Raw genomic sequence first — 24,689 nt, forward strand, 5'->3', positions numbered from 1 at the left:
CTTAAAATATTTTCAAGCAGAAAAGGTTTAGTCATTTTGTATGTACTAAGCAATATCCATCAAGGTAAGGTCATACTTTGTCATCTGAAGCTTAGACTAAAAGTTTAGGCTTAGCTGACGTACATACACAGAACCATCTCATTATATAAGAAATTTTTAAAGCAAAGAGTACATTCATGTACAGAACTGAGAGATTTTTTGTTTATGTATGATTCAGAGCTGTAAAAAATGGAAATCAATATAGGATGAAAGTTGTGCTGACACTAGTGTGACATAGTTGAAAAAATAGGGAGCTATCACAGTTTCATCAATCTGGAATTCTGTTGTTGCTAAAGGTACTCTTCAGGTTTATGTAATTAAGATACTTCCTTTGGACCATCTTACTAACAGAAAATTAATTGGTTGCACTCAAATATTTGCTTTTCTTGCATCCATTGAATGGGATATAGAAAGTAAAACTAACTTCTTAAAGGCTGATCAGCAAAACAGGTCGAAAGCTCTTTTCATTGTGCGTAGGAAAAGCTGACCTCTGAAAAAAATGCATTGGTTCCAAATTCAGATGAAAGCTCCAAATTCTCAAAGGTGTCAGTACTGCAGGAATTAAATCTTCCGTCTTGATAATCTCAAAATTTCTGAAAATTTGTTTTGATTATACTGAAGGAAAGCATTAACAATAATGTGGACTATAAAATAAATGCAGTAAATTAATATTGCAAAAGATGGACATTTATAGTGTCTGAACTAGAAAGTCATACTTTATTAGTTTTGTCGAAACCAAAAGCGTCAAAGGGAGTTTTTCTAACACTCTAAATCCCCAATTTTTTTTAAATTAAATAATTTTCATGTCTACAAGATTGTAATTTTGATGGGAAAGTAATCTGTTAAAAATATAAAATATTTACAGCTACCTTGTATCATAATAAACAGGACAGGTCAGACTTGACAGATCTGCATTCCCTTTATTGGTGTAGGTAGTAGATTGGAATCAGTTGTGATTAATGTGGAGATGAGAACATGGGAAGAATAAAAGAAACTGAGATTCAATATAAAGCTAACATTTAGTGGGAAATACTATTAAGCAGATCCTCACTGATCAAAATAAGATCTGCATTAATCAAAACAACGTGAGAAATAATGAACTGAAACATTGACCCTAGTAACAAGTATTAAATGGATTGATCGGTTAGGCATAACTGATTATCTTTGTTATAGATGCAGAAAGATGAGTGTAGTTTCAAACTGCTGTACTCTTAGTAGCCTCTTCCATGAAACAGGAAATTAATGTGTTTTCTTCCATAATTTGAATTTTTAAGACTATAAAACATCAGCAAAAAGGAGAGGCTTGGGATTAGTTTTTTGAGATTACAGTAAAAGTTTGTGATATTAAGGCATTAAATAGTCTTACCAGACATCATGATACAGCTCCTTTTTTTCCTATTTCACGAAGCCACTGGTAGGGTGGTACATAAGTTGTTCTGATGTATGTTTCCATCTCCAGTGTCTGCAACTCAACTAAATATTCCTCTTTTTCTCTGACATCATCCAAACAATTGACTTGTTTCCTAAAATGGATGTTTACTTTTCATTAATAAGACAATGGCAATGTAACAACTTAATCTTACTTATGTGTAAATGAAATTAAATTTTATTATTTACTAGTTTCTTCTTTGTATATATGAGAAGCAATTCCTCCATACATGTACATATATCTATTTCTGCAGCAGAGTATGTAAGGAAAAATCTCAGTGTTACTGTAAAAAAAGACCTCATAACATTGGTACAAGGAATGCCTCTGTTTTCATTAGTTGTTTTATTCTAAGCATAAAAGTATACATGTGCTAGTCAAATAAAACTATGAGGTTAAATTTTAGTTCTAGGTTTTTTTAATCTCGGTTCAACGTAAAAGTTTTCTACTGCGTTTATATGCAAGAGGAATTCATAATTAGATTTTTTTTTTAATTACTCTTTTGTCAAATACCAGAAATAGACTGGGCTTGTTCCATGAAGTACATCTGTTGGTTTTTATTTGGTTTGGTTTTTAGTGTTGTGAAAATTTTGAAATTTTCTTTAGAACATGCACATTTGGTTGCTTTTGACATCTCAATCTGGTTATCTGTATATTGTGCTTGGTATGATTAATATTTCATTAAAAAATATTTCTTCTTATAAGGAAATATATTAAGTCCATTTGGTAGTAGACTTGGAGTTACCATAGCTATTTAGAAGTAGTCCAAAAGCAAAAAAAAAAAAAAAAGGAAAAGTGAAAAAAAGTTCTTTAGCGGTAATAAAATGCCAAATCTAAATTTACAACAGGCATTTCAGCCCACTGTTCCAGACAGGCTTCAGTTTGGTATCTGAACTTACAAATGCAAAATACTGATTTACATGTAAGAACTGTTTAACTCATGAGTTTAAGTGCACGGTTTTGATTATTATCTGTGGATGTCTGTTTGTGTTATCAAACCAAGAACAGGCAAAGCTACATGTAATACTACAGATGTAATTTTTTTCATTGTCTGTGTTCTATACTTGAGATGCTGATGTAGTGTTCTGTTGACTATCTTGTGCATAAAGCACATGGAGTGAAGTTTCTTAGTGGTCTTTAGTAGTATATTTTCAACAAATAATCAAAATATTACTAAATTGGTAGATAAAGGATAGATTGTAGGAACATTACTGGACTGGCAAGTCATAAAAAGGGATTTTCCTTTATTGCTTTTACTTTCTATTCCAGTAGTTTGGGAGGTACTTTGTGAGACTAAGCCAAGTGCAACTTTTAAGTCAAACTGATGCATTCATGTTAACTGATGCATTCATATCTTGGAAGGAGAGATAGAAAAGTGTCTGTCAGTTAAAACAGACAGCAAAAAAGCCCAGCAAAATCAATTGCCTGTATATTGATCTTAATAGAACAGGGAATGGAGTCCTCTCCAGAACTGCCAGGCAGCAGGGAATTTGCAGACTTTAGTGCTCAGTTTATTTTTGTTTGCTGCCCTCTGCGGTTGAAGCTGTAAATTGGATTTGGCTGCATGGAGGTAGCTTTACCTACTTTGTAACAGTCTCATTTTATTTGCAACTACTACACCAGAAGAAATGAAAACTTAGAAACTAGATAAAATACATTATTTCTAGCTTTTTCTTTACCAGCAGAAACACAAGGGGTTTTAAGCTTGCAGCTAAATGCAAGAGTATTTGAAGTTGAAAAGGGAGGCAACTCCCATTTTCAATTTTGTCTCCTTGGCTGGCTTGGGGGAGCCCAGCTGATCTGTCCGTGTGTTCTGCCTTCCTACAAGGAGGGACATGGTTCCATCACTGTGTAGGTGTGGGGCTGCTGCTCTTCAGGGCACCTTGATGCTCACAGGGTAATGTCAGTACACCAGGACTTCTAGGGCCAAAAGCTCCACAATTCCAAGTCTGTATAAATTTAAAATTATTTATTTACTTGCTTGTTTATTTATCTATTTAATGTAAATACACCCATTTGTTGATATCAATTTCTGTGAAAATTAATTTTTTGGGTAGAATATAAAGGTAAAAAACATGCAATATTTCAACATACAATAACTTAGTTTGGAGAAAGGGTGGAAAAGAATTGTTTAGCAATGTCTTCTCAGATTATCCAGATGTAAGTTGTTGATTTTTTTTTTAAGGTAAGCAAAAAATCCTCTGATTATGGCAAGCATTCTCTGTAAAGGAAACCAAGTTGATACACAGCAAAGTTATCTTCTGCATTTTGCATCTGTCATTTTTTGCCCTTATGCCTTCATATCTCTGGAAGAGAATCCTGTGTTTTTTTCTTAAATTATTCATAACCTCTATTAAATTCACACATTTTTAGTAGTCAGTTCATGGAACTAATTTCATTAGTGTTTCTGTATGAAAGACTTGGGTGTCTATAGTTGAATTCAAGCAGTTGTCATTAGTACTGCTGAGATACGGCTGTGGATAGTGGAAATGTAAGGGCAAAACTCCAGAGGAGCTTCACTTCCTAACCCTTCTGTGGAGCATAGCAAGTTTTTAATCAGTGACATTCACTTCCCTCTGCATTCACAGGAATACTACTTCCCTTACTTGAAAGGGCATTGTGAAGATAAGCGTATAAAACAACAGCTGGGGAGCTGGGGTCCAGGTATTGCATGAAGAGCTCATAGATATGTGACCACCAAGGTAGTTCTGAAGGATTGTTGACCCTTCAGTAGATCAGAGTTGGCAGGCTGTCTCAGTAACATCAAAAGCTGCAAGAAAAGTGCTGTAAGATGTTTAATTACCTGAAATGCTCAAGAGCACAGTGTTATCTCTTGCAGAAAACAGAAATAGCTGTTGTGATTGCTCTGGTCTACTGGTGACCGTTCGGCTCCGGAGGAAAAAGTGTTGCATACTTGATCACCAGTGTCATTCTTTATGCAGGACCCTGTCTTCTTTGATGGTTGCTTTCTAGGGCACACCATAATTAGTGTCTAGGCTCTGATAATTACAGTTATGGAAAAGCAAATTTTAAATTCAGAAACGTCTTAACAAAAGGATTTCTCTGTTTCAGAGATCTTTAAGCCAGCAGTTCACTGTAATTCCGTGCTGCATGAAAGCCTACATCAGATGCTACAAAGAAACTGAAGCAATTTAGAAAGTAATTAATGCAGCCAAGTTTACAGTTGATTAGATATCCCATTGAGAGCTGTACTGTTTTGCACCGTCATGTTTTCATGCTGTTTGAATAAATCTGTCAATTATTCTTCTGTTCACTGGAGAAGTTCCTTAATGCTATCTTCAATTGCTACTTTATCCCTTGGCTGTGAGAATTTTCAGATGAAAACAATGTATTTTACTGTTGAAAAAAAATGCTTCATTATGTCAACAAGGCTATGCGAGAGAAAGCAATTCACAGTATTGCTGAAACGAGTATTATGGAATCCATAACTTTTTATTTCCCTATGTTTGACCATAGGATTTAAACTATACCAGTTCCTTTTCATATGCTGAAGTGCCTTTTTAACATAGTGATGCTTGCATGATGCATATTCCTTACCTCTGCTCAGTGCTTGCTTCAAGACATCAAGATTCAGAATTAACATGCTTTGTGAGAAGACAAGGAATGACCAAAAGCAATACAGATAAAGTCGTGTCTTTATTGCTGATCAGATGGGCAATTTCTTGTCTATGCGGGAGAAGACAATAGTTTAAACCATCTTCCTAACAAGGAATCTTTAGCAGCATTACATGTCATTAACTAATGCAGTGATGTTAAAGAAAAGGTCAAAGAGCCGCCTTAGCTTTAAAAGTGCAATTTGAAAATGTTTAACATCTTCCAGTCCTTGGAAGAACATCAACAGAAAGAAAAGTATTAAAGCTACCAGTGAATGACAGCTCTTGAACATAAATATTCTCTGTCTTAAATACCATCTTCATTCTTTGATTTTATTCCATTTCTTTCCCTGTATTTGTTTTGTCTGTGTGTTTGTTGTTAAAGTGACATAGCATTTCTAGCCCTTTGCTCAGTGTGTGCCTTTTCCTTCCCTTTTCCTTCACAACTGCTCCAGACTGATCGCATAAACCCAGATGACATAGATTTAGAAAACGAACCCTGGTATAAATTCTTTTCAGAGCTGGAGTTTGGACGTCTGGTAAGTGAGGACAGAATATTGATATTTACACTTTAGGAAAAAAATATTTTTAGAATGAGGAATTTAAATTACCAAATTCAGCGAGTATATGCTAGTAAAATTAATATAAGGAGAGTTTTTTGAGGAAGGGCAGTAAAGCCCCATGAATATAAGTATTTTGTTCAAATAAACTCAACTTGCTAGAGTAGTTATAGTAATAGCTTTAATAAGGAGTATGTTTCAGACATATAGTAGTGTGTAAGTATTTAATAACAAGACAAAGTTCATGATAAACAGGGATGATTGCTGTTTTCCCTAAATTTTTTGCATTTGGCTGGATTATTTTTGAACAATCTTCTAGGACAGAAAAACATGACAGTTTGCATTAAGGATGCTAAGTTACAGATCATATATTTTACTTAAAGGACTGTATCTAAATTCAAATGTATGAAGCTATAAACAATTTTCTTATAGCAGGAAATACTGAGATGTTTCTTCCTTTTTTTCATCTTTTGTATGCGTACATGCAGAATATGTATTTTGTACCTGAACACAGAGATATGGATTTGCTCTGTTTTCAACTGGATACCTGTTTGAATGGACAGACTTCAGTTCTGCTTCAATTTTCACAAATAGCCATTACCCAAAAAAAAGGGCTGTGTTTAACAGCTGCCAGTTTAGACCTGCTGGAAGCACTTACATTTAAAATTATAAACCTGAAGAGTTCCATCTGGCCGAAACACCTAAAAATCAGAAATATCTCAAATTTTCACCTTTGATTTCGTAAGCATTTTCAGTTCTTCTGCAAATTGCCATAGGCTTAATTGCATCTAAGCACCTAAGGGTGTATATTTTTTACACTGGTAAAACAGTAATATTGTCCTTGAGGCAAGACTGAGAACTAAGTTTCACTTCCTCCCTGCACAGTGCCTTAACAACTAGGTTGGAGATGCACCTGCTTTTGCTTTTGCACACTTCCTCTCTGGCTCCAAAGAGCTCAAATTCTTTCCTGTACACTCTAACATCTTTAGGAAAAAGGATAGCAAATGTCTTTATCCCGGAAGAGTGTCTAAGAGGATAGTTGGAATATCCAGACAGGTGGGAAATTAAAAGAAGTTAAAATCCCCTTAGAACGAGGGAAGTAAACCCAAGCATTCCCTGAGTCTTTTTAAGCATTCTCATAGCTCCCCAGGATCCCCCTCAAGATTTGTTGAGTTTAAAACGCAGAAGCCACAGGCAGGAAATCTGAAGTAGACATGAGCTTGGGAGTGTCAGGATTTAATATCTCCCCATTCTTTTCTTTCCCTGTCAGCCAACAATTCTCTGGAGGCCTATCAGAATTTTAATCACTGACATGCCAGGCTACATGAGGAGCCTGAGTTCTTGACAGAGGGCCTTGGAGGACACCCTGGAACCAGGCACCTTAGTCCCTTTCTGTAGCTAGCCATAAACCAAAATCACAACTCTCTGCTACTTCAGGGAGAGTAGAAGAGAAAGCAAATCATAGACAGTCTTTTAAAACCTTAATGTTTTAATAATAACATTTTTTAAAATTACCCATTGAACACCCTCTGAAAATTTTTTTAAAAATAGGTAAATATATCTGGGTTTAATTTTTTGTGCAGTGGTCTGTAATGTTATCACATTGTCATGGATTACTTTTATCTCCATTATCCTGCCATTCAAGTTGTTTTGTCATTCCTCCCTCTAGGTGTGTAGAAGCAGTGTGGATAAATTCTTCTGATGAACCATATCTCAACAATATTTTACTGATAACAATAAGTTTTAAGATAAAATATATTGAACTTCCTCCAAGAGAGCATAACTGTGATGCTTCGCACTTTTCTCTCTCAGTATTAAAAACTGCTGGTATTTATTCAGCCATTCCAGTTGTAAATTTTACCACCTAAAGTTACTAACATTTTATTACGATATTTTAAAAGTAACACATTTATCCTTCCATTCTACTCATGTGTGTCACTCTGTATCTGGCGCTGTCAACACTTAATTTCTAACTGTGTCACCTTTTCCCCATGTTTCATTCCTTGCTGCCATTGATTCTACTCCATTTCATCTCTACACCTCTGCTTTTATGATGCAGCCACCTAAAAAGCTTTTGGACTATGTTCAAGACAGTTCTTCTGGTGTTTCCAATGAGGTAAATGAATGGTTCTTTTTCAGATGATTCTCTTGGGAAGAAGGGTTGGAATGCTCACCATTTATGTCTTAGGTTTGTTAAAATTTAGTGGTTTCCTTCTGATAGCTACGAGACATTTCTAATTCACAATCATTGTATCTTGTCTTCATATCTTTCCAGATCACTAGTGCATTTGGATGTTGATCTTATTATCCTAGGAACTGTGAGTCCTTATCCCCAAAACTTATCAGAGATTAACACCCAGAATTACACAACACTTCATATGTCTCTAACTCTTTGACAAGTTCCCACTTTTCAGAGTCGGGCAAGTGCATTGCACAATTAATCCATCAGCACCGTACATTTTTTGATTAAAATATCTGACTGCAAATTTTACATGTCAAGTGAAAGCCTTTGTGGCTAAGCTGTCATTTCTCCAATTAAGTATTTATGACTAAGGTTGCTCATCAGGTAAAACAGCAATTAATAGTACTGTTGTCATTTATAACTCAGGATTGACAGTTGCTGTCAGTACTCCAAATAAAATTCATCAAGATCAGGTAGTGGGCAGACATTGCCCTACTCTGAGTGGGAGAGATTCAGCCTTCATTCCTTCTCCACTCCCTCACCATTTTTACAGTGTTAGGGCAAAAGTCAGTGCAGTCACTGGCAGTTTTGCTTCATATGGTGGCTTTACTTCATTCATATTCGTGATTCACTCTCATCTTCTGTAGTTTTTCCAAAAGTTAAACTCAAATTGTGGTCTTTAATTTTAAATTGTTTGCAATTAACTCTGGTTTGGATTTAAGCTCTCTATATATCTAAAAAAATCTCATAGTTATGAAATTTGGGCCCAGTTCTCTGATAGAAAAAGTTTCTAGGACTTTTCTAATTCCTGTTGGCTTTCAATATATCAAGGAAGACAATTTAAACACCCTAACATGACTTTGAAATATTCTTATGTTCAGTAGGCCTGGGTAAAACGGCTATTAAGTAACACTGATTTTCTCTTAGATTAATTTACAAAAAGTCCTGTCTTTAATTTTGAAATTTTAATAATCTTTAAATATGATAATTCATGTTCAAAAACTACAGCAACTTAATATTTCTCCAGAGGGGAAGACTATTCAAAATAACTTGATAAAGTATTATAAACATCATGCAAACAAGCCTATTTGTTATTTACCTTTTACTTTTCCCTACTTTCCCTAGTTCCATTTTTAGTCAGAATTAAATCCTTGATGAATGAAAACAGCTAAAATACAGGCTTAATTTTAAAAATATATCTAATTTTTTTAGTAAAACCAAAGTGTTCAAAAAAGGTTGTATTTGGTAGTTTGGAGTTGTCATCTCCAATACTTAATTTTTTTTCTAGTGGCCTTTATTCATATATGACAGTGTTGAGTATTGTGGAAGACAGATAATTATCTTTGGAGGGGGGAGAGATGTGTTCAGTTGGGCCATCTAAAAGTAGGTCAGTAAAAACCCAAGAGCTGACAGGACAGCTGCAAACAGTAAAACAAGCAGTAAAAAACAACCGTACACAGTGTTAACTTTCACCTTTCCTCTATATATCACATCAATGAAGCTCTACCTGTGGAGAGAAGGAATAAACTCCACACATTCTATAAACAATAACATATGAAATTAAAAATTAGTGTTGTAGAATGGGCAACCTACAGGATCTGTCATATAGAAAAAACTGCAAAGCCAGCATCAAATAAAGGATAAAAGGGCAAGTTACATTCAAGGTGATAAGAGAATCTTAAAGGATGAAAAGTGAAAGCCATATAGTAACTCAGAGTCAATCTTGGCATGATAAGCACTTGTAGCCACCTTAGGCTGATCACTGACACACTGTCTATGGCCTGGGGAACGCTGTGGATAAAAACCTTCCCTATGGTGTGATTTCCATTGTGTGAGTCACCCATAGCCTTCCACAGGAGACAGTGAGGATCTGCTCCACCTTTGGGAGTGACATTATGGTCTGTACAGCCGTGGAGCACTGCAGGTGGTGGGAAGCAATCACTGCCTCAGGGCCATTTGGCCACTATCACCTCACAGTGATAGTGGTGGTCAGTGGTTCCTAGTGGAAGTGGTTGGCATTTGCACAAAAGAATCCACAATGACAATTTATCTGCAGTGTTTGTACCATCTCGTGCAACAATTCTGAGATCACCTGTGGTCCTGAATTTCCTTCCTGGCTGGTTCCAGACCATGGCAGTGACTGGAAAAGAGAAGGAAGGTGGTTGTGGCCAGTTTTGAAATGAGACTTGGATATTTTCCAGGACAGGCTGAATGTGTGTTTTATGTACTCTGAAGGGAAGCACACAGACCTGAGGCCTTTGCTTACTGTGGTTATACTGGCTGTTGGTGTGAGCAACACTGCATCTGGCTTCTGCGGTTTTATTGCAGACAGACCTCATAGTATTGGATATATATCTTAAAATCATAGAATTTGGAGAGTGATGGGGAAATTGTCAAAATGTACTTTTAAGCCTTCAGAGGGTGTATAGAAACATTTGAAAATATGAACTATATGAACATTTCTTAGCTCAAGTTTTAGATAACATTTGTTTCATATTGTGGCATGTTTGTGTGGCTCTCCCTGTCCCACAGCCCTACAAAATCTGTTCCCAAGTATTCTAAGACTACGGTTACTTCTGGAGGTGTACCTAAGTGTCAGTTAACAAATCTGGGTGAAGTCCTGTTCATGAACTTGCAAATCAAATCACATCACTGAGGGGAAATATCTAACAAAAGAAAGGACTTATACAGGCCATAAATGTCACTACTTCGGTAGTCCTTCAGGACAAAGATTTTTCCATGCAGGAAAGAAGCCAAGAAGACTCTCTATAAAGGGGAAAAATATTTCCTGTGCCTTAGAAATCTAAGTTCTATTGATAGTTCTATGATAGTTCTATTTCTAGTCCACTGGGTTATGGAAAGGTGAAATGGCATGCCAGTAATTTGAAAGAAGTTTAATTCTTGAACTTGACTGCTTTGTACCCATGAAGAAATACCCCAGGGACCATGGAGTTCATTCTAGATTCATACCTGGTTACCAGAATTGTAATATTACTTAATTCTGACTGAAGGCTTGAAATGGTTGATTTTAAATCAGTAGTCATTCAAGGCTGACTTTGTGTTAATAATGGAAGTTACATCTCCCAGTGTTCATGCAGTAGCTACGTCTCTAACTCCATAAGCAATGACTAATGTTCTGTGATGAGAACTGTTCTTGCCAGGATTATAAGGTATATATATATATATATATACACCTCATAAGGTATATAAGGCTGACCACAAACAACAGGGGATTGACAGAAGTTTCTGGCTATTATTGACTGTGGGATTTTGGTGAGTAACTGAGAGATGAGGGGAGAAGCTTTTCAAACCTCACATGTACATGAAGGAATAATTTTTAGATTTTTATGTTTTTATAGTAAAGATTTGTTTCAGCTGTTCTGTGTCTGGTTTTGAAAAGTGTACAGAAAAGCATGATTTGGGATCATTATTTAGCAGTGCTTTAAAGGAAAAATACTACTGAAGTAGAATAGAAAATGAAATCTAGCAGTACTTTTTAAAAGCTGCATAATTTTTTCTCATGAAATGTTGCTGTGTCTGTGATGGAGTGCCCAGGATGTTAATCATTGTGTGGGCTGTTGTTACAGGATTTGCCACAGAGTTACAAAGGGTTATCAAACATAATAAACAAAAATTGTCAATCTTTTTGTCAAATACAAACATAACAATCCATGTGTTTGTTTTCACAGGCTTCCTTATATCATCACTATTCAACAGACAGAGGCCTGGACAGGCCCTCCAGGTAAGAAATACTATCTATTACTTCAGCAGACACAGATGATTCAGCCTGAGGGTCTTCTTTGGAACGTGAAATCAGCAGATTTTGTCAAGAGTCAGATTTTAACATTCACCTTCTGTGCTACGGGCAAATTAGAAGAAGCTTGGAGAGAGTGTTCATTTTGATACTGATGTATAGATTTTATTTTCGTTTTCCAAAGATTTAGTATTTACATTCAAATTAACCATATTGTGTTCTAGGTTTTTCCACTAATATCACTGAGCTTCGTTTTCAACAGCAGTGATTTATTCTTTACCTTTACTTCCTGCAGCATATTCAGTACTGTTTTCCTAAGCATGATGCCTTGACTGTTCTCAGCCTCTGTCTTTTTCCTATCTTGCACTTAAATTCTCGCTCCAAAAAGTAGTCTAAAGGAACTCAGTGCATTTATTCCAAAGAAAATGGCATGATAATTTTGTGTGAAAATGCAAAACAATCAGGTTAAGAACAAATCTTTTCACTGGGAAATAGGCTGTAAGAGTGTGAGACCAGGGCTTCTTTCCTTTACGTGTTTTTCATGTATTTATTTTGGTATTTTTTAATCCATAAACCGATAATGTAATTATGACCTTATTTCTTAAATTCCTGAATTCTGATCTCAGACTCAGACTGCTACTGATAATGCTTTGTTCTGTAGTTCTGCAAGTACTGCGAGTGACTACAGAAAGCGAAGGAAGTCAGAACCTGCTGTAAGTCATCAGAGGGCTCACAGCGATCAGAACGCCAACAGACCTAACCTGGGCTGTACAGACACACAGGGCCCATGCTCCACCCTTAGGAAGCCTTTAACTAGCTCATCTCCTTCTTCTCCATCACGAGCAAAAGGTAAGAGAAGACCATATTAGCTAGCAGAAAACTACTGGTGATGCATTGCACTGTATGTTGGTAGCAACTGTTTCTTGTCTCTCGGTGCATTGCTCCAGGGGATGTGATGTGAAGCAACAGCTTTGGGCCTTTCATGAACAACTAACTTGTTTATTTATTCTTAGGGGTGTAATTTTAAGCTGAAAAGCTAGATTTGTAACAAGGATTTTCCAGTTTCAACTGCTTGTTCTAACAAAAGATAATTGAAGACTAATTAAAAGGAGACTATGAATTCTACCCCAAAATATAAACATTTTTATTAACCCAACTACCCTCTTACTAGATTATTGTGTAATGGTTTTATTATATTGAGAAAGTAAATTGGGACAAATAACCTATAAGATTAAAGATCTGTTCCCATGATAGTAGACCTTTTAAATCCATAGCTGATGTCATAGATCTTATCAGTTATCAGGAATTAATGTAATCAAGCAAATATACACAGTTATCAGGACCTAATTTAATCAAAAAAGCATCCATAGTCTGACTTATTTTCTAAATCCTTGGAAGTATTTAGTACAGCTGATGCAATCTATTTAGCTTATTTTTGGTGAGTAACTCACCATCCTATTACTGTTTTCCACATCTCTCCAGGAAAGAGATCACAGAGTCAGTTGTTCATTTGGGTTTGGAGGTTTGGATGGGTTTTTCTAGAAAAAAAGCTTCCAGTAAAACATAAAATATAAGTAATACATAGAATAATACTATGACATACAATAGGCATACAATACTAGACATACAATATGTCTCCTTCTGTTTAAATTTTTATTAATATTAGTATTCTCTTAATTGCTCTATTTTGCAGCTATACTAATCAGTAAACCTCTGTAAAAGTAAATTCTCAGTGAAAAGAACATAATATCCAAACTGCAACAGAATGTGTCAAAGAAAAGCAGTGAGGAACATTGAGAATGAGATGGTTGAAAAGCAAATGTATTTTAAACATTTAAAACGTTAAAGTGTTTTGCAGTAATTTTGAAAGTGGATTAACTCATCCATTTGGTTTACCAGGCCAGACAGTAAAAAGTTGATAAATTCCACTTGCCTGCATATGCCTTTGACTCCACCACCAGTAACAAGCACTAAGCATGACTTCAACACTTCGTGTGTTTAAAAATCCTTCCCTTAAGAATATCTTCCACAGCCATTTAGCTTTCAGGTGACACTGTTCTCTCCCAGCATTATGACCCTTGTAGAATGTGAATTTTTCTTGAAATTAACCAATTCGTTAAAGATGGAGTACAGTATATAAACAGTTTGACCAGCATGAATTTTGAGCTCAAGTGTTTCAATGTCAGATCTAGATTCAATTTTTTCTAGAAAGCAGACTGAGGTGTTTGAGGTATCCTTCCTGTACTGAGTGTTGCCACTTGAGACCATTTTTGAAAGTTCAGTACAATTATGAAAGACCACCGTTCCAAATTTGTCTCATAGTGTCTTCTAGATCTACCATGCACATAAAAATATGTTATAAGGTGGAAAACTCAGGCCTTTGTTGTGGAAGTCAATCTAAGAGTTATTTTTACTTCCACATTGTGGTTAGGATCAGTAAACTGATACACCTTTCTTTACACTTGCATATCACTTCTTGAGCTGCTTTGTTCTGCCCTGCATAAGCTGTACAAAACACTGCTCCTGTCAGTGCTATCATGCAGGGAAGGGGCAGGCTGCCTGTCAATGACTTGGAGAAATTTCCTATTTGATCTGATACAAAGACAAATCTTTATTTTAACTGTCTTAGAATATGTGGATGCTTTGAACTCTGAGCATTATACAGAAAAAAAAATTTCAGAATGCCCAGGTGGAAAATTCAGTATTACCCTGAGGTCTAGATTTGTTGTGTAGCTTCATCTTTAAATCCTTTGCATCTTTTATTGTCTGTTGACCTGCTTAAAAATCCCAGTTAATCCCCAATGCTTGGTTTCTTATATTGCTTTAATGGTGGAGGTTGTGGAGGAGATAACATCTCCATAACTAATAGGGAATTCTTTCTGTTTTTCAAATTATCATGAGTGCATTTTTGCAGCTTGAAAATAACTTCATTATTAGCTCTGCTGTCCTAAGCTGTAACAAACTACGTACTGACCTAAGCTGATAAATGCACTAATTGCTATCTCTTTTCTAGTCTTTCTAATACTTACTGATGCTAATTCCAACTGTCTGAATCTTTTAATTTCTGGCCATGTCTCTTTTTTACCATGCTGCTCTATGGATTATAAAGGTGGGGATATTAGCAAAGTATATCCATCCCTGTTAAGTTACTCGGTGCACAACCACAACACCTCAAATGAATTAGATTACTGTAGCACTTACAGACAACATTTAGCTGTTCCAAATGATTCAAGAAGGTCAACCGTCTACAAGAATGGCTGGCAAATGACTCGCCAAAATGCAGAAGTCTGGAGCAGCACAGAGGAAACAGCCTCTCCAAAGAGGAAATCCCATAGCTGTGATGACCTTTTAACAGATGATCACGACAGCTATCCTGATGCACAGGCCAAGGCTGAAAGCATGGGCTCTCTTTTATGTGAGGAGGACTCCAAAGAAATTTGCTCCATGAACTGGAACTCCCCATATGTTGAGGGCCGTGGCAGTGGCAGGTCAAGAGTCCGTCACAGATCTGCACATGATGCTCCAGGTTTCCTGAAGATGTACAAAAAGATGCACCGCATCAATCGCAAGGACTTGATGAATTCGGAGATGATTTGTTCTGTCAAGTCCAGAATACTGCAATATGAAAAAGAACAGCACAAAGGTATTCTTCAAGGCTGGAGAGAGTCTTCTACTGAGGAGGTGCCCAGAGACATGGTGCCAACCAGAATATCTGAATTTGAAAAGTTAATTCAGAAATCAAAATCAATGCCGAACCTTGGTGATGACATGTTGTCAACTGTTACATTAGAGCCTCCTAAAAATGGCTTGTGTCCAAAGAGGCGATTTTCTATCGAATCCCTGCTGGAAGAAGAAACTCCAGTCAGACATCCCTCTCAGGTACAACGGAGCTACAAGTCTAAAACCCTGGTGCCAATTCATATTGAAGTGACCAGTGATGAGCCACAACGATCACATATAGATTTTTCAGACAGCGATCAAGATGGAGTGGTTTCTGATCTCAGTGACTTTATCCAGATAGAAGGTTCATCCTTTTGTAGTGAAAGTGACTTTGATCACTTTTCCTTCACTTCATCTGAAAGCTTTTATGGATCCGGCCATCACCACCACCACCATCATCACCACAGGCATCTCATCAGCTCCTGCAAAGGGCGATGCCCAGCATCCTACACCCGCTTCACCACCATGCTAAAACATGAAAGGGCTAAGCAGGAAACCACTGAGGATCCAAGGAGACGGGAAGCAGAATCTGGCCTGTCTAAGATAGCATTCCTTGTCAGTCCAGTGCCTTTCAGGAGGAAAAAAAGTGCAGCTCCTAAAAAACAAACTGAAAAGAAAAAATGCAAGTCATCTGTGTTTGAAGCACTAGATTCTGCACTTAAAGATATCTGTGACCAAATTAAAGCTGAAAAAAGGCGGGGGAGCTTGCCCGACAACAGTATATTACACAGACTTATTACTGAGCTGCTTCCAGACATTCCAGAAAGGAATTCATCTCTTAAAGCTCTGAAAAAGAGTCCCACGCACCAGCCTTTTCATCCACTGCCTCAAGATGGTGCTATCCATTGTCCACTGTACCAGAATGATTGTGGAAGATTACCTCTTAGTGCCTCTTTTCCAGACATGGATGCAACTAACAACAATGATAGTGCACTGTGTTTCCAAGGTGGATTAACTTTCTTCCTCTGTCCTTGTGATTGACTTATCCAACCTTACTCCCTGTGTTTCCCACCCTTTCTCATTCCACTTTGTGTCATCTATAAGAAGCTTTCATCCCATGAAATTCTTAGTGGAGGACATCATTTTCACATAGGTGTTGAGGATAGATAAATTTGCTGTCTATTCACAAAATGCAGTAATAAGGACAACTGAAGTAGCAGTGCATTTCAGCTAATTGAAACTAAATTAGTTCTATAAATTATAAGGATGTTATTAAGCAGTGAATTCATGCATCATGAGATGCTGGTCAAACTGAAAACTATATGCAGATAACCCTTTCTTTATCACTTTATCACTAATTCTAAAAAGAATTGGAATCAAAAATGTGTTTTACTATATAATTTTGTTAAATGTAAGTGATAAAAATGCTGTTAATTCTGCCACTATTGTAGAAAGTCAATTCTGTTTTCTTATGAATGCACTGCTTTGTGTTACTTTTTGTGAATAGATGTTAAAAGTCATTTTAGAAAGTTTCCATTTCCACTGTTCAAAGAATACAATTTCCAATTTCTGTGGCAGCAAAACTAATTCTTTCCATAGAATTTCAAAATGTCAATGAAATTTTGAGAAATTTCCTATCTTGTTAGAAGGGAATTTCTCAATAATCAAAATGTGAATGAAATTGTCAGGGTAAGTATGACCAATCTGTTTCTAAAGTTGCTGCTTTGAGTTGTTTGTTGCTCTCCTTCTTTTTTTCTTTTATTTTAATCAAAAAAAGAAAAAAATACTTGAAAGATATTCTTGAAATCACAAATGGATGTAAGAGAGTATGTCTTTAATATAGAAATTATGCAATATTCGGTCAGACTCATCCTTACTCTCACATATTTTTGTGTAACTTTTGAAAGTAGCACAATAATATGTATTTCAAGAGAAATCAGAATTGAAGCTATTACCATCTTTTCTTAACTAGTTGTAGTAGACATATTTAGAACAGAAAATTTGATAAAAAACCAGCTAAACAGTTCAGAAGTGAATTAGTCATACTTGAGGCCTGATCATGATTTACCCTGGCAGACAGTAGTACATGGTGAGACTGAATTTGTTGAGTTGTTGAAAAATGTGCTGGTCACATATTATAGTCTCTAAATGAGAATTTTCCAGTATGTGAAAATAAAGAAATCCATAGTGCAAAGTAAATGTGGATTTCTAATAGCTTTTGCAGCTCTGAAGGAGCCTGACATGAGGAAAGCAATACACTCTGTCAACATTAATACCCCTAAAGTAGCATGGAGAATGAGTAAAGCAGAATATTTCATTAGTTTCCATCAGCAGCAGTCACAGCTGAGCTCTACTTCTAATCAAGTTTCGTGTTTTGTTGGATCTGTGTGCATCTCTTACAGCCACACAGAGACACGAAGGTCATAGCAAATGACTGAAAACTACCAATATTGACTGCATAATGAGCTGTAGAGAAAAAAAGGAAATTGTTCATCCTAAAGATTCTGCATTTTCACTCCTTTCCAATATCCTTCTCTTACTGTTAGAAATTTAAAAAATAGATGTTTTTGGAGTCATTGTATCTTTAGGTTTATGCAATGGTGTACATCCTCATTCAGGAGCACATGCCATAGCAAAAAAGCTGTCCAGAAGTGGGGCTATGATCTACTTACTGGCAATGATATGCTTACAACCAATGGCATAAACAATAAAATTATCTCTTTACCTCCATTGAACTTAACAATACCCTCAATTTTTTGTGGCTTAGCCAATAACCAATTAGAATGGATTAGATGTTTCACTTCTTTTGTTTGTTCCACTTGTATTTCTTTAGAAATGTATGAGCTCAGTAACAACAGATTGTGGGAATGAAGTCAAAGGTAGACAAACAGAAATCACATATCCATTAGGAAGTACCACTGTGGTAGTAGGAGACTAAAACAGTACTTCTCAGAAGTTAAGAGGCAGTTCATTAAATAGTTCTATTGTCATTGCACATTGGCAACTTGCAGAGCTATAGAGAGTATAAGATTTTGGTTTTACTCTCATTAAAACATAAGAAAATATTCACCATCCTGTAATAAACATTGGTAAAGTGTGCTTTAGAAAAGACTGCCACATAGATTGGTGAGTAATATGATTTGTATTCCATCTCTTAAAACAGAGTTGATTTTATGAAGTAACATCCTTTTAAATTCCCTTCTGCTGCCTAACATGTGCCCCGGTGAAGTAGTAATGCATCTTTGATCACTTAGGAGGAAACAAAGTTTCTTCACATTTTCTCATTGAAGCATGCTTGAATCATGTGTTGTGCATGTAATTATGTGTTTACATTGTTGGCATTCCAAAATAATGTCATGCAACCTGATGAGGTCCAAGTACTGCTGTCATGTCTTCCCCTTGGCCCAGTAGGGAGCATCCCTTTTCACAGTGAGGCATAAATACACTCTCTCATTCCTCTGTCATATCTTCTGTGTTCTGCTGCTCTGGATCAGAGGACAGCCTTAGCCTTTGCCCAAAGTCAGTATTTTTTTCCCCTTTAAAGGTGCTCTTAACTATCCTATCATGTGCTTTTCTCTCTATCAAATGTAAAATGATAGATTTCAATATCTTTTCACTCCCCCTAAATGAAAGCAAGCAGCATCACAGATTTAAATGGTTTTGTTTATTGTCGTTTCACCCAATTTCTGTTTTCAGTAGACCAGGAGTCTCCTGGAAGCTATTCTTCTGCTTTCACTGATGTGGGACGATGTACTCCAAGGGAGAGAAGAGGAACTACAGACAAAGAGGTAGTGAAACAGCAATGAGTAATGCAGCGATATCCATATGGAAAACTGGTAACATATTTGAGACAAGATTTGTGTTGGTTTTAAGACAGATGCAGACCAAAGGAACAGCATCTTCCTTTCTCATTAAGGAGATTGGTACTTCAAGAAATATAAATAACATCAAGCTTTGTAAGATAAGCTACTGTATATTTATCTATTGTTAAATAGATATGGACATAAATTCACTAGTTATTTATCAGCTCTGTGAAAGCTGATTGGAATGTGTGTTTGGAATAGAGAAAATTGACAGATGTGACTGGGGAAAGGCTCTTTAGAAACCCCAAGTTTTACACAAAGAAACTGCACCATTATTTTTATTTGGAAAGCAAACCACTGCTGTTAGTGGCTGAGACAAAACCAGTTATCCTAAGAGCAGACTCTAACATCTGTAGCAGTTGGTAATTGTAATTAGATACTGATTGCTTGTAGTAATGCTTTGGAAGAAGAAATGGAAGCAGACATACCACCTTTAAAGTAACACAAAGCACCACTGAAAAATACATATCGAAAAATAAAGTATATTATTCTGTATCTCAAGAAATTATTATAGATCTAGAACTATAAATGCTCTCCAAACAACATAAAAGCTTACTATATATTAATTGCTAATACCTAAGATTTTGCTCTCCTTGATAAATTGTGGTATGGTTAGAACTGAATTCAGATCCATTTATACCCCACTGACATCTTTATATTGCTGCAATTTGATTAAAAGTTTGATTTTTTTAAAAAAGACTTCTCATTACAAAATAACAAGCTAGAAAAGTTCCAGGAGCCATACTGTGTGTTTCTTTTAAAGAATCTTGTGACATGGAAAGTCATCTTTTAATTTGAAAGTGTGTAAAATACTTAAATTACAAACCATTTTTAAGATCACTTAAAAAGATTTAAAAATATGAAAGAGGAAAGACATCCCTATTTCCAGTATGTTGTGTACATTTCAAAGTATTTTGTATTTAAACAGCTCCACTGTTCTTTTAATATCCACTTTTTCTGTTATTTGCTTGAGTAGTTACAATACCAGCTGAATCAAAATCAGGAAATACTGAATAGGGCTTAGCTGCAGTTAATATGAATCATATGTTGATATGAATATCCCATCCTGTCTAAAAGACTGTTTTTAATAACAGCAAGGAACAGAAAATTGCTTTTAAATTTAAGCTATCTGATTTGAAGGAGATCTGTAATGGAAAATTGTATTGGTATTGCAAAATTCAAGTTGACAGGATCTCTATAATAACTTCAGGGACTTCTTATTACAGTGAAGACAATTCTGTAGGTGTGTTAAATTTGCTAGTCTTAAAATGACAAGAAGGACAAGAACACCTGGCCTGGAATAAAGGTAAAATGCAAAATTTACAAGTGTCTCTTTTTATTCTTGTCATAAAAAGATGTGCACCTTTACATTATGACAAATAATATGTCTCAGAAATAGCACAATCAGCTCATTCTAGTCTCTAGTACATCCTAGACAGGCATTTTTTAGAATGGGGCAATCTTGTCTGTGGAAGTACTTGCAGAGAAAGACTAAATCACTTTAACAAATGCCTGCATGTGGTTCTGCTTATCACTTCCTCTGAAGTACCTGGTGCTGGGTGCTTGTGAGATGCAGACAATCCATGAGTGAATGCTCCTGGGTCAGATCACAGTTCATATTTTCATTACAGCTTTGAAAACAGTGAAAGTGTGTCAGCTATACAGGTGAGGAGACTTAGGGCAGTTTTACAGGTTGGTTTTTTTTTTTAACAATATTGAGCTTACATGTACTTGGTGACAAACTTCATAAATGTATGAAAGAAATTTTATAATGTGATTGCCTGTGATAGCAAGAGAGCTGCACAGATGACTCAGATCACCTCCAGTCCTGTGCTTTCTTAAAACTATGAATGTAATTATAGAAATCAAAAAATATTCCCAACCATTTCCAACTGTCAGTGTATATATATATATATTTAATGCATCATTTGCAATTGAAATTAGCCTACAGATAACAAATTTAACATTAAAAGGCACCTAAAATACTACAGAATATTAAATTTGTGTATTTATGTTGTGCTTAGAGATCTAGTTGCCTACGAATCACATTGACATCGTTAACTTTTTTATTTACTTTGGTGCTTCTCTTAAACATCAAGTTGCAAAGTAGTCTGCATTAAAATTTAGCTATTTCTGGTTTTAGAACACTAAGTCCCAAACACCCAACTGCCTTAAAAAGAAAGACATATTTAATTGCCTATTTCTTCAAGAACCACTGTAAAGCTCATCCTGTTCTTTTTGGATCTTGGTCACCTTTTAAAAATTGAAACACATTTATCATATAGTAATACTACCTGAATGTATTAATCACTTTGCCTATTTTTCAGAAACTGCCAGCTAAAGCTGTATATGACTTTAAAGCTCAAACTTCTAAGTAAGTACTAGACTTTTGTTCATCTAAGAATTTGTAATTCAAGCCAACTCTTTCTACCACTGAGGTGGTTTTTGAGCTAGTTTCAACAGTGACTGCTAGGGACACAAGGACCCTGCTTGCTGTCACAGTAGTCCCTGCATTACCAAACTGCTTGAGAAGTAACTTTGTCATAAAATTTTCTTAAATTAAATCTCTCCATTGTATCTGTTTAAACATGTGAACAGCTGTGCATCTTCAGCCTTCTAGAGCACAGGTTGTGAGGGACACACACAGAATGCTCTTTGTTTGTTGTGAATTACATTTAGGTGACAGAGGGTGAATTGTTTAAGCTACCATCATAGTGAGTTTATCGAAAGTCCGTATAATGCTTCAGCCTCTTCCTGTCTGTCTTAACATACACAGGCTTTCTTTGGGTTGTGACATGCCACATAGCAAAACAAAAAGCAGTGGTCCATAGCAAAAGATTGGGAACCACTGGTTTAGGATATGAGAGAGTCAAAGTAGAATGTCTACAATTCATTTCTGCTGTTGTTCCAATGATCCAAGACATTTAAACAATCTTTAGATACGATCAAGCATTGACACTAGAATTATATTAGCTGTGTCAGGACAAAACTCACAACTGAAATTACCAGAGCAGCACATTCAGCTCTTGAAAAACCAAATGGATGATACAGCAAAGATCTCCCAAGACAGGATCTGAAATATTCTTAATGATGTTAAAAAGTCCGTTTTTCAGTATCCAACGTTTAACTATGTTAACACAGTCTCTGAGTATCAAGAAATAGTGAGAACATAATCCTGTGTTCTTCTTGCTTCTGAATAGCGGTTATGAAAAAAAATGTGTAGAGCAGAAGCACACCAAGCTGCTATGCTGCAGAAAGGTAGTGACAGGCCATAAAGATGTGCAATACACTCTGTGGTTTCCCTACTGAATTAATGAAGAACACACCAAGCATCCTTGTAATGCCTGTCATAAGAGCAGTACTGAAACAGGTGATCCAAAAGACATCATACTTGCATGTGGACATCATGCTAAGTTCTCTGGTGGTAACTAGCACTACTTCCTTGGAATCACAAAGTAAAACAGGCCTTTGTAACCTATAGATACTGTGTGAGATCCATAAATGCCAGTCATTTGATTTTATATGGTATGATCTATTGGTAAATGTACCACAGCTGTGACACTTTTTCTTCAAATGTTTAGTTGTTAACATTCTGTTTCAGTTCCAAACTGTAAAGATCTCAGGAAACATGCAGGGAGAAGAGTTAAATGTAAAGCTATAAACATCTGATATAAATGAATTTGTTACAGAGAGCTGTCCTTTAAGAAAGGAGATACTGTCTATATCCTCAGGAAAATTGATCAAAACTGGTATGAGGGTGAGCACCATGGAAGAGTTGGAATATTCCCAATTTCTTATGTTGAGGTTTGTTCTTTGTTTTAATTCTTTTAATTAATTTGGGTAATAGGTCCACAAACCACATGAGAATGATGAAAATCTGGTTTTTCTTTTTCCTTAGAAACTTTCTCCCCCAGAAAAAGCACAGCCTGCCAGGCCACCTCCCCCTGCACAGATTGGAGAGATTGGAGAAGCTGTTGCCAAATATAATTTCAGCGCAGACACAAATGTCGAGTTATCACTTAGAAAGGTACAGTTGAGAGCTATCTTCCATCAAAATACCATTATAATGTCTCCTGCTACACAGAATCAATATATAGGTAAATACTGTGCTTTGTGCACTCTGCACTCAAGATTTGCAATGCACAAAGTAATGCCATGGTGGGAAACTCTAACATAATAGCTTGTGGTCTTGCAGTCTGTCTCAGCCCCCTGCAAATACTGTAAATGTGTTGTGCCTTTAATTTGGACTGTGACAGAGTAGCATACACCATCATCTGCTAACTGCCCAGCTAAATTTTGAGGTTTTACTTCAATTATCTATTCCTTTTTTTTAAGTATTATTCCTGGCTGTCACAATTATTATAGTAAGGATTTTAATGCAGAATAAATAGAAAATTACAGAAGATAAAAGATACAAAAAAAAGCCTCAGAGATATTTTTGTGAATGTAAATATTTTATTTAATAACAGTTCTCTCTTTATAATGTTCTATTATCTTTCCTATGCATATCCTGGTAGCTATACTGAATTGCACATGAACAAAATAATCATTTGATTTCTGAAGTTTCTTAGACACTGGAATATTAATACTGTAGAGAAACTTTGTTATTGCAGATATTACATACTTAGTTGTACGTAATGTGTACTTCTCATCCACTGGGAAGTTCTTACCTCTTACTACTTTTTTTTTTTTTTTTTAAGAAGTAGAGGTCACAGAAGCTTTTTGGCTTTGTTTTTCTTTTGAACAAAAAAGTAAGCATAGAGATGTTTGTTGCTGACCTGGAGCCTAATCCAGCACTACTGAAAATAATGGGTGTTTTTTAATCATTCGAAATTCATAAAAGTCAGAGAGGTCTTAAAAAACCCCAGGAACAGGAGCTTAGAGAAATTAGGGCTTGGGGGTAATTCAATGTTTTATTCCTTTCTAAAATCAGCTTTTGTGTTTATTGTGGTGATCGTAATCTTGTCAGCACAATTTTGGTTTGTTTGGAAAGTTGATTTGCACTGGTTTACCTTTGTTCCATCTCACTAAAGACAACTGTAGTGAACTCCACACACCAGCTACAGAAACAAAATTAAAGAAACCCAAAAGAATGCAAAACTAATAGGCAATGGTTTTTTTAGAAAGACATAGTGAAAAGAACATCATGTAAACCAAAGAAGGGTGTAGCTCATGAAATAAAAGGTTTCAATATAAAGTTGATGTTTTTTGTTTCAATTTCTACAGTCTCTAAGAACAGTGTGGCCCTGCCCGATTTACATAGGAAAAGCACTTCTTTCTCTCATATTTTCAACAGACTCACGCTTTTTAATTTTCTATCTTCACTTATTTTAATTTTACTGATAACAAAGCACTTGCATGGATTTGTTTAACTTTTATAATTTCTAAGAAAAAATGGGCATAGCAGTCACTGTTGCATACAATAGTTGGGGCATTAGCTAGTAGTTTGGCCAACAATTAAAACAGGTTATGTTCCAAGTAAAAGTGTCAATGTTAATCTCCCAAGCAAGAGGAGAGGACTACATGAGATTCCCCTCAGATAAAAGAACAGCATTTTCTCTCCATGCCTAACTCCTCATTTTACTGGGATG

At 35.9% G+C, this 24,689-nt stretch overlaps 1 protein-coding gene across 16 annotated transcripts in view; it reads left to right on the forward strand.

Moving 5' to 3' along the window:
* Positions 1-24,689, forward strand: part of SORBS2 (sorbin and SH3 domain containing 2) — a 156,612-nt gene that overhangs the window by 114,940 nt on the left and 16,983 nt on the right. For 11 of the 16 annotated variants that reach the window (XM_063402094.1, XM_063402090.1, XM_063402087.1 and 8 more), the window contains 6 exons: positions 11,511-11,563; positions 12,237-12,424; positions 18,932-19,023; positions 21,426-21,472; positions 22,788-22,902; positions 22,997-23,125. In XM_063402094.1, the coding sequence (XP_063258164.1) occupies positions 11,511-11,563; positions 12,237-12,424; positions 18,932-19,023; positions 21,426-21,472; positions 22,788-22,902; positions 22,997-23,125 (624 nt within the window). Of the gene's footprint in view, positions 1-11,510; positions 11,564-12,236; positions 12,425-14,684; positions 16,242-18,931; positions 19,024-21,425; positions 21,473-22,787; positions 22,903-22,996; positions 23,126-24,689 lie in introns of all 16 variants that reach the window. The other 5 variants (XM_063402092.1, XM_063402102.1, XM_063402103.1 and 2 more) reach the window with 2 other exon arrangements.

Source organism: Prinia subflava, chromosome 7, assembly GCF_021018805.1.
Source record: "Prinia subflava isolate CZ2003 ecotype Zambia chromosome 7, Cam_Psub_1.2, whole genome shotgun sequence".
In the NCBI taxonomy this organism is placed as follows: domain Eukaryota; kingdom Metazoa; phylum Chordata; class Aves; order Passeriformes; family Cisticolidae; genus Prinia; species Prinia subflava.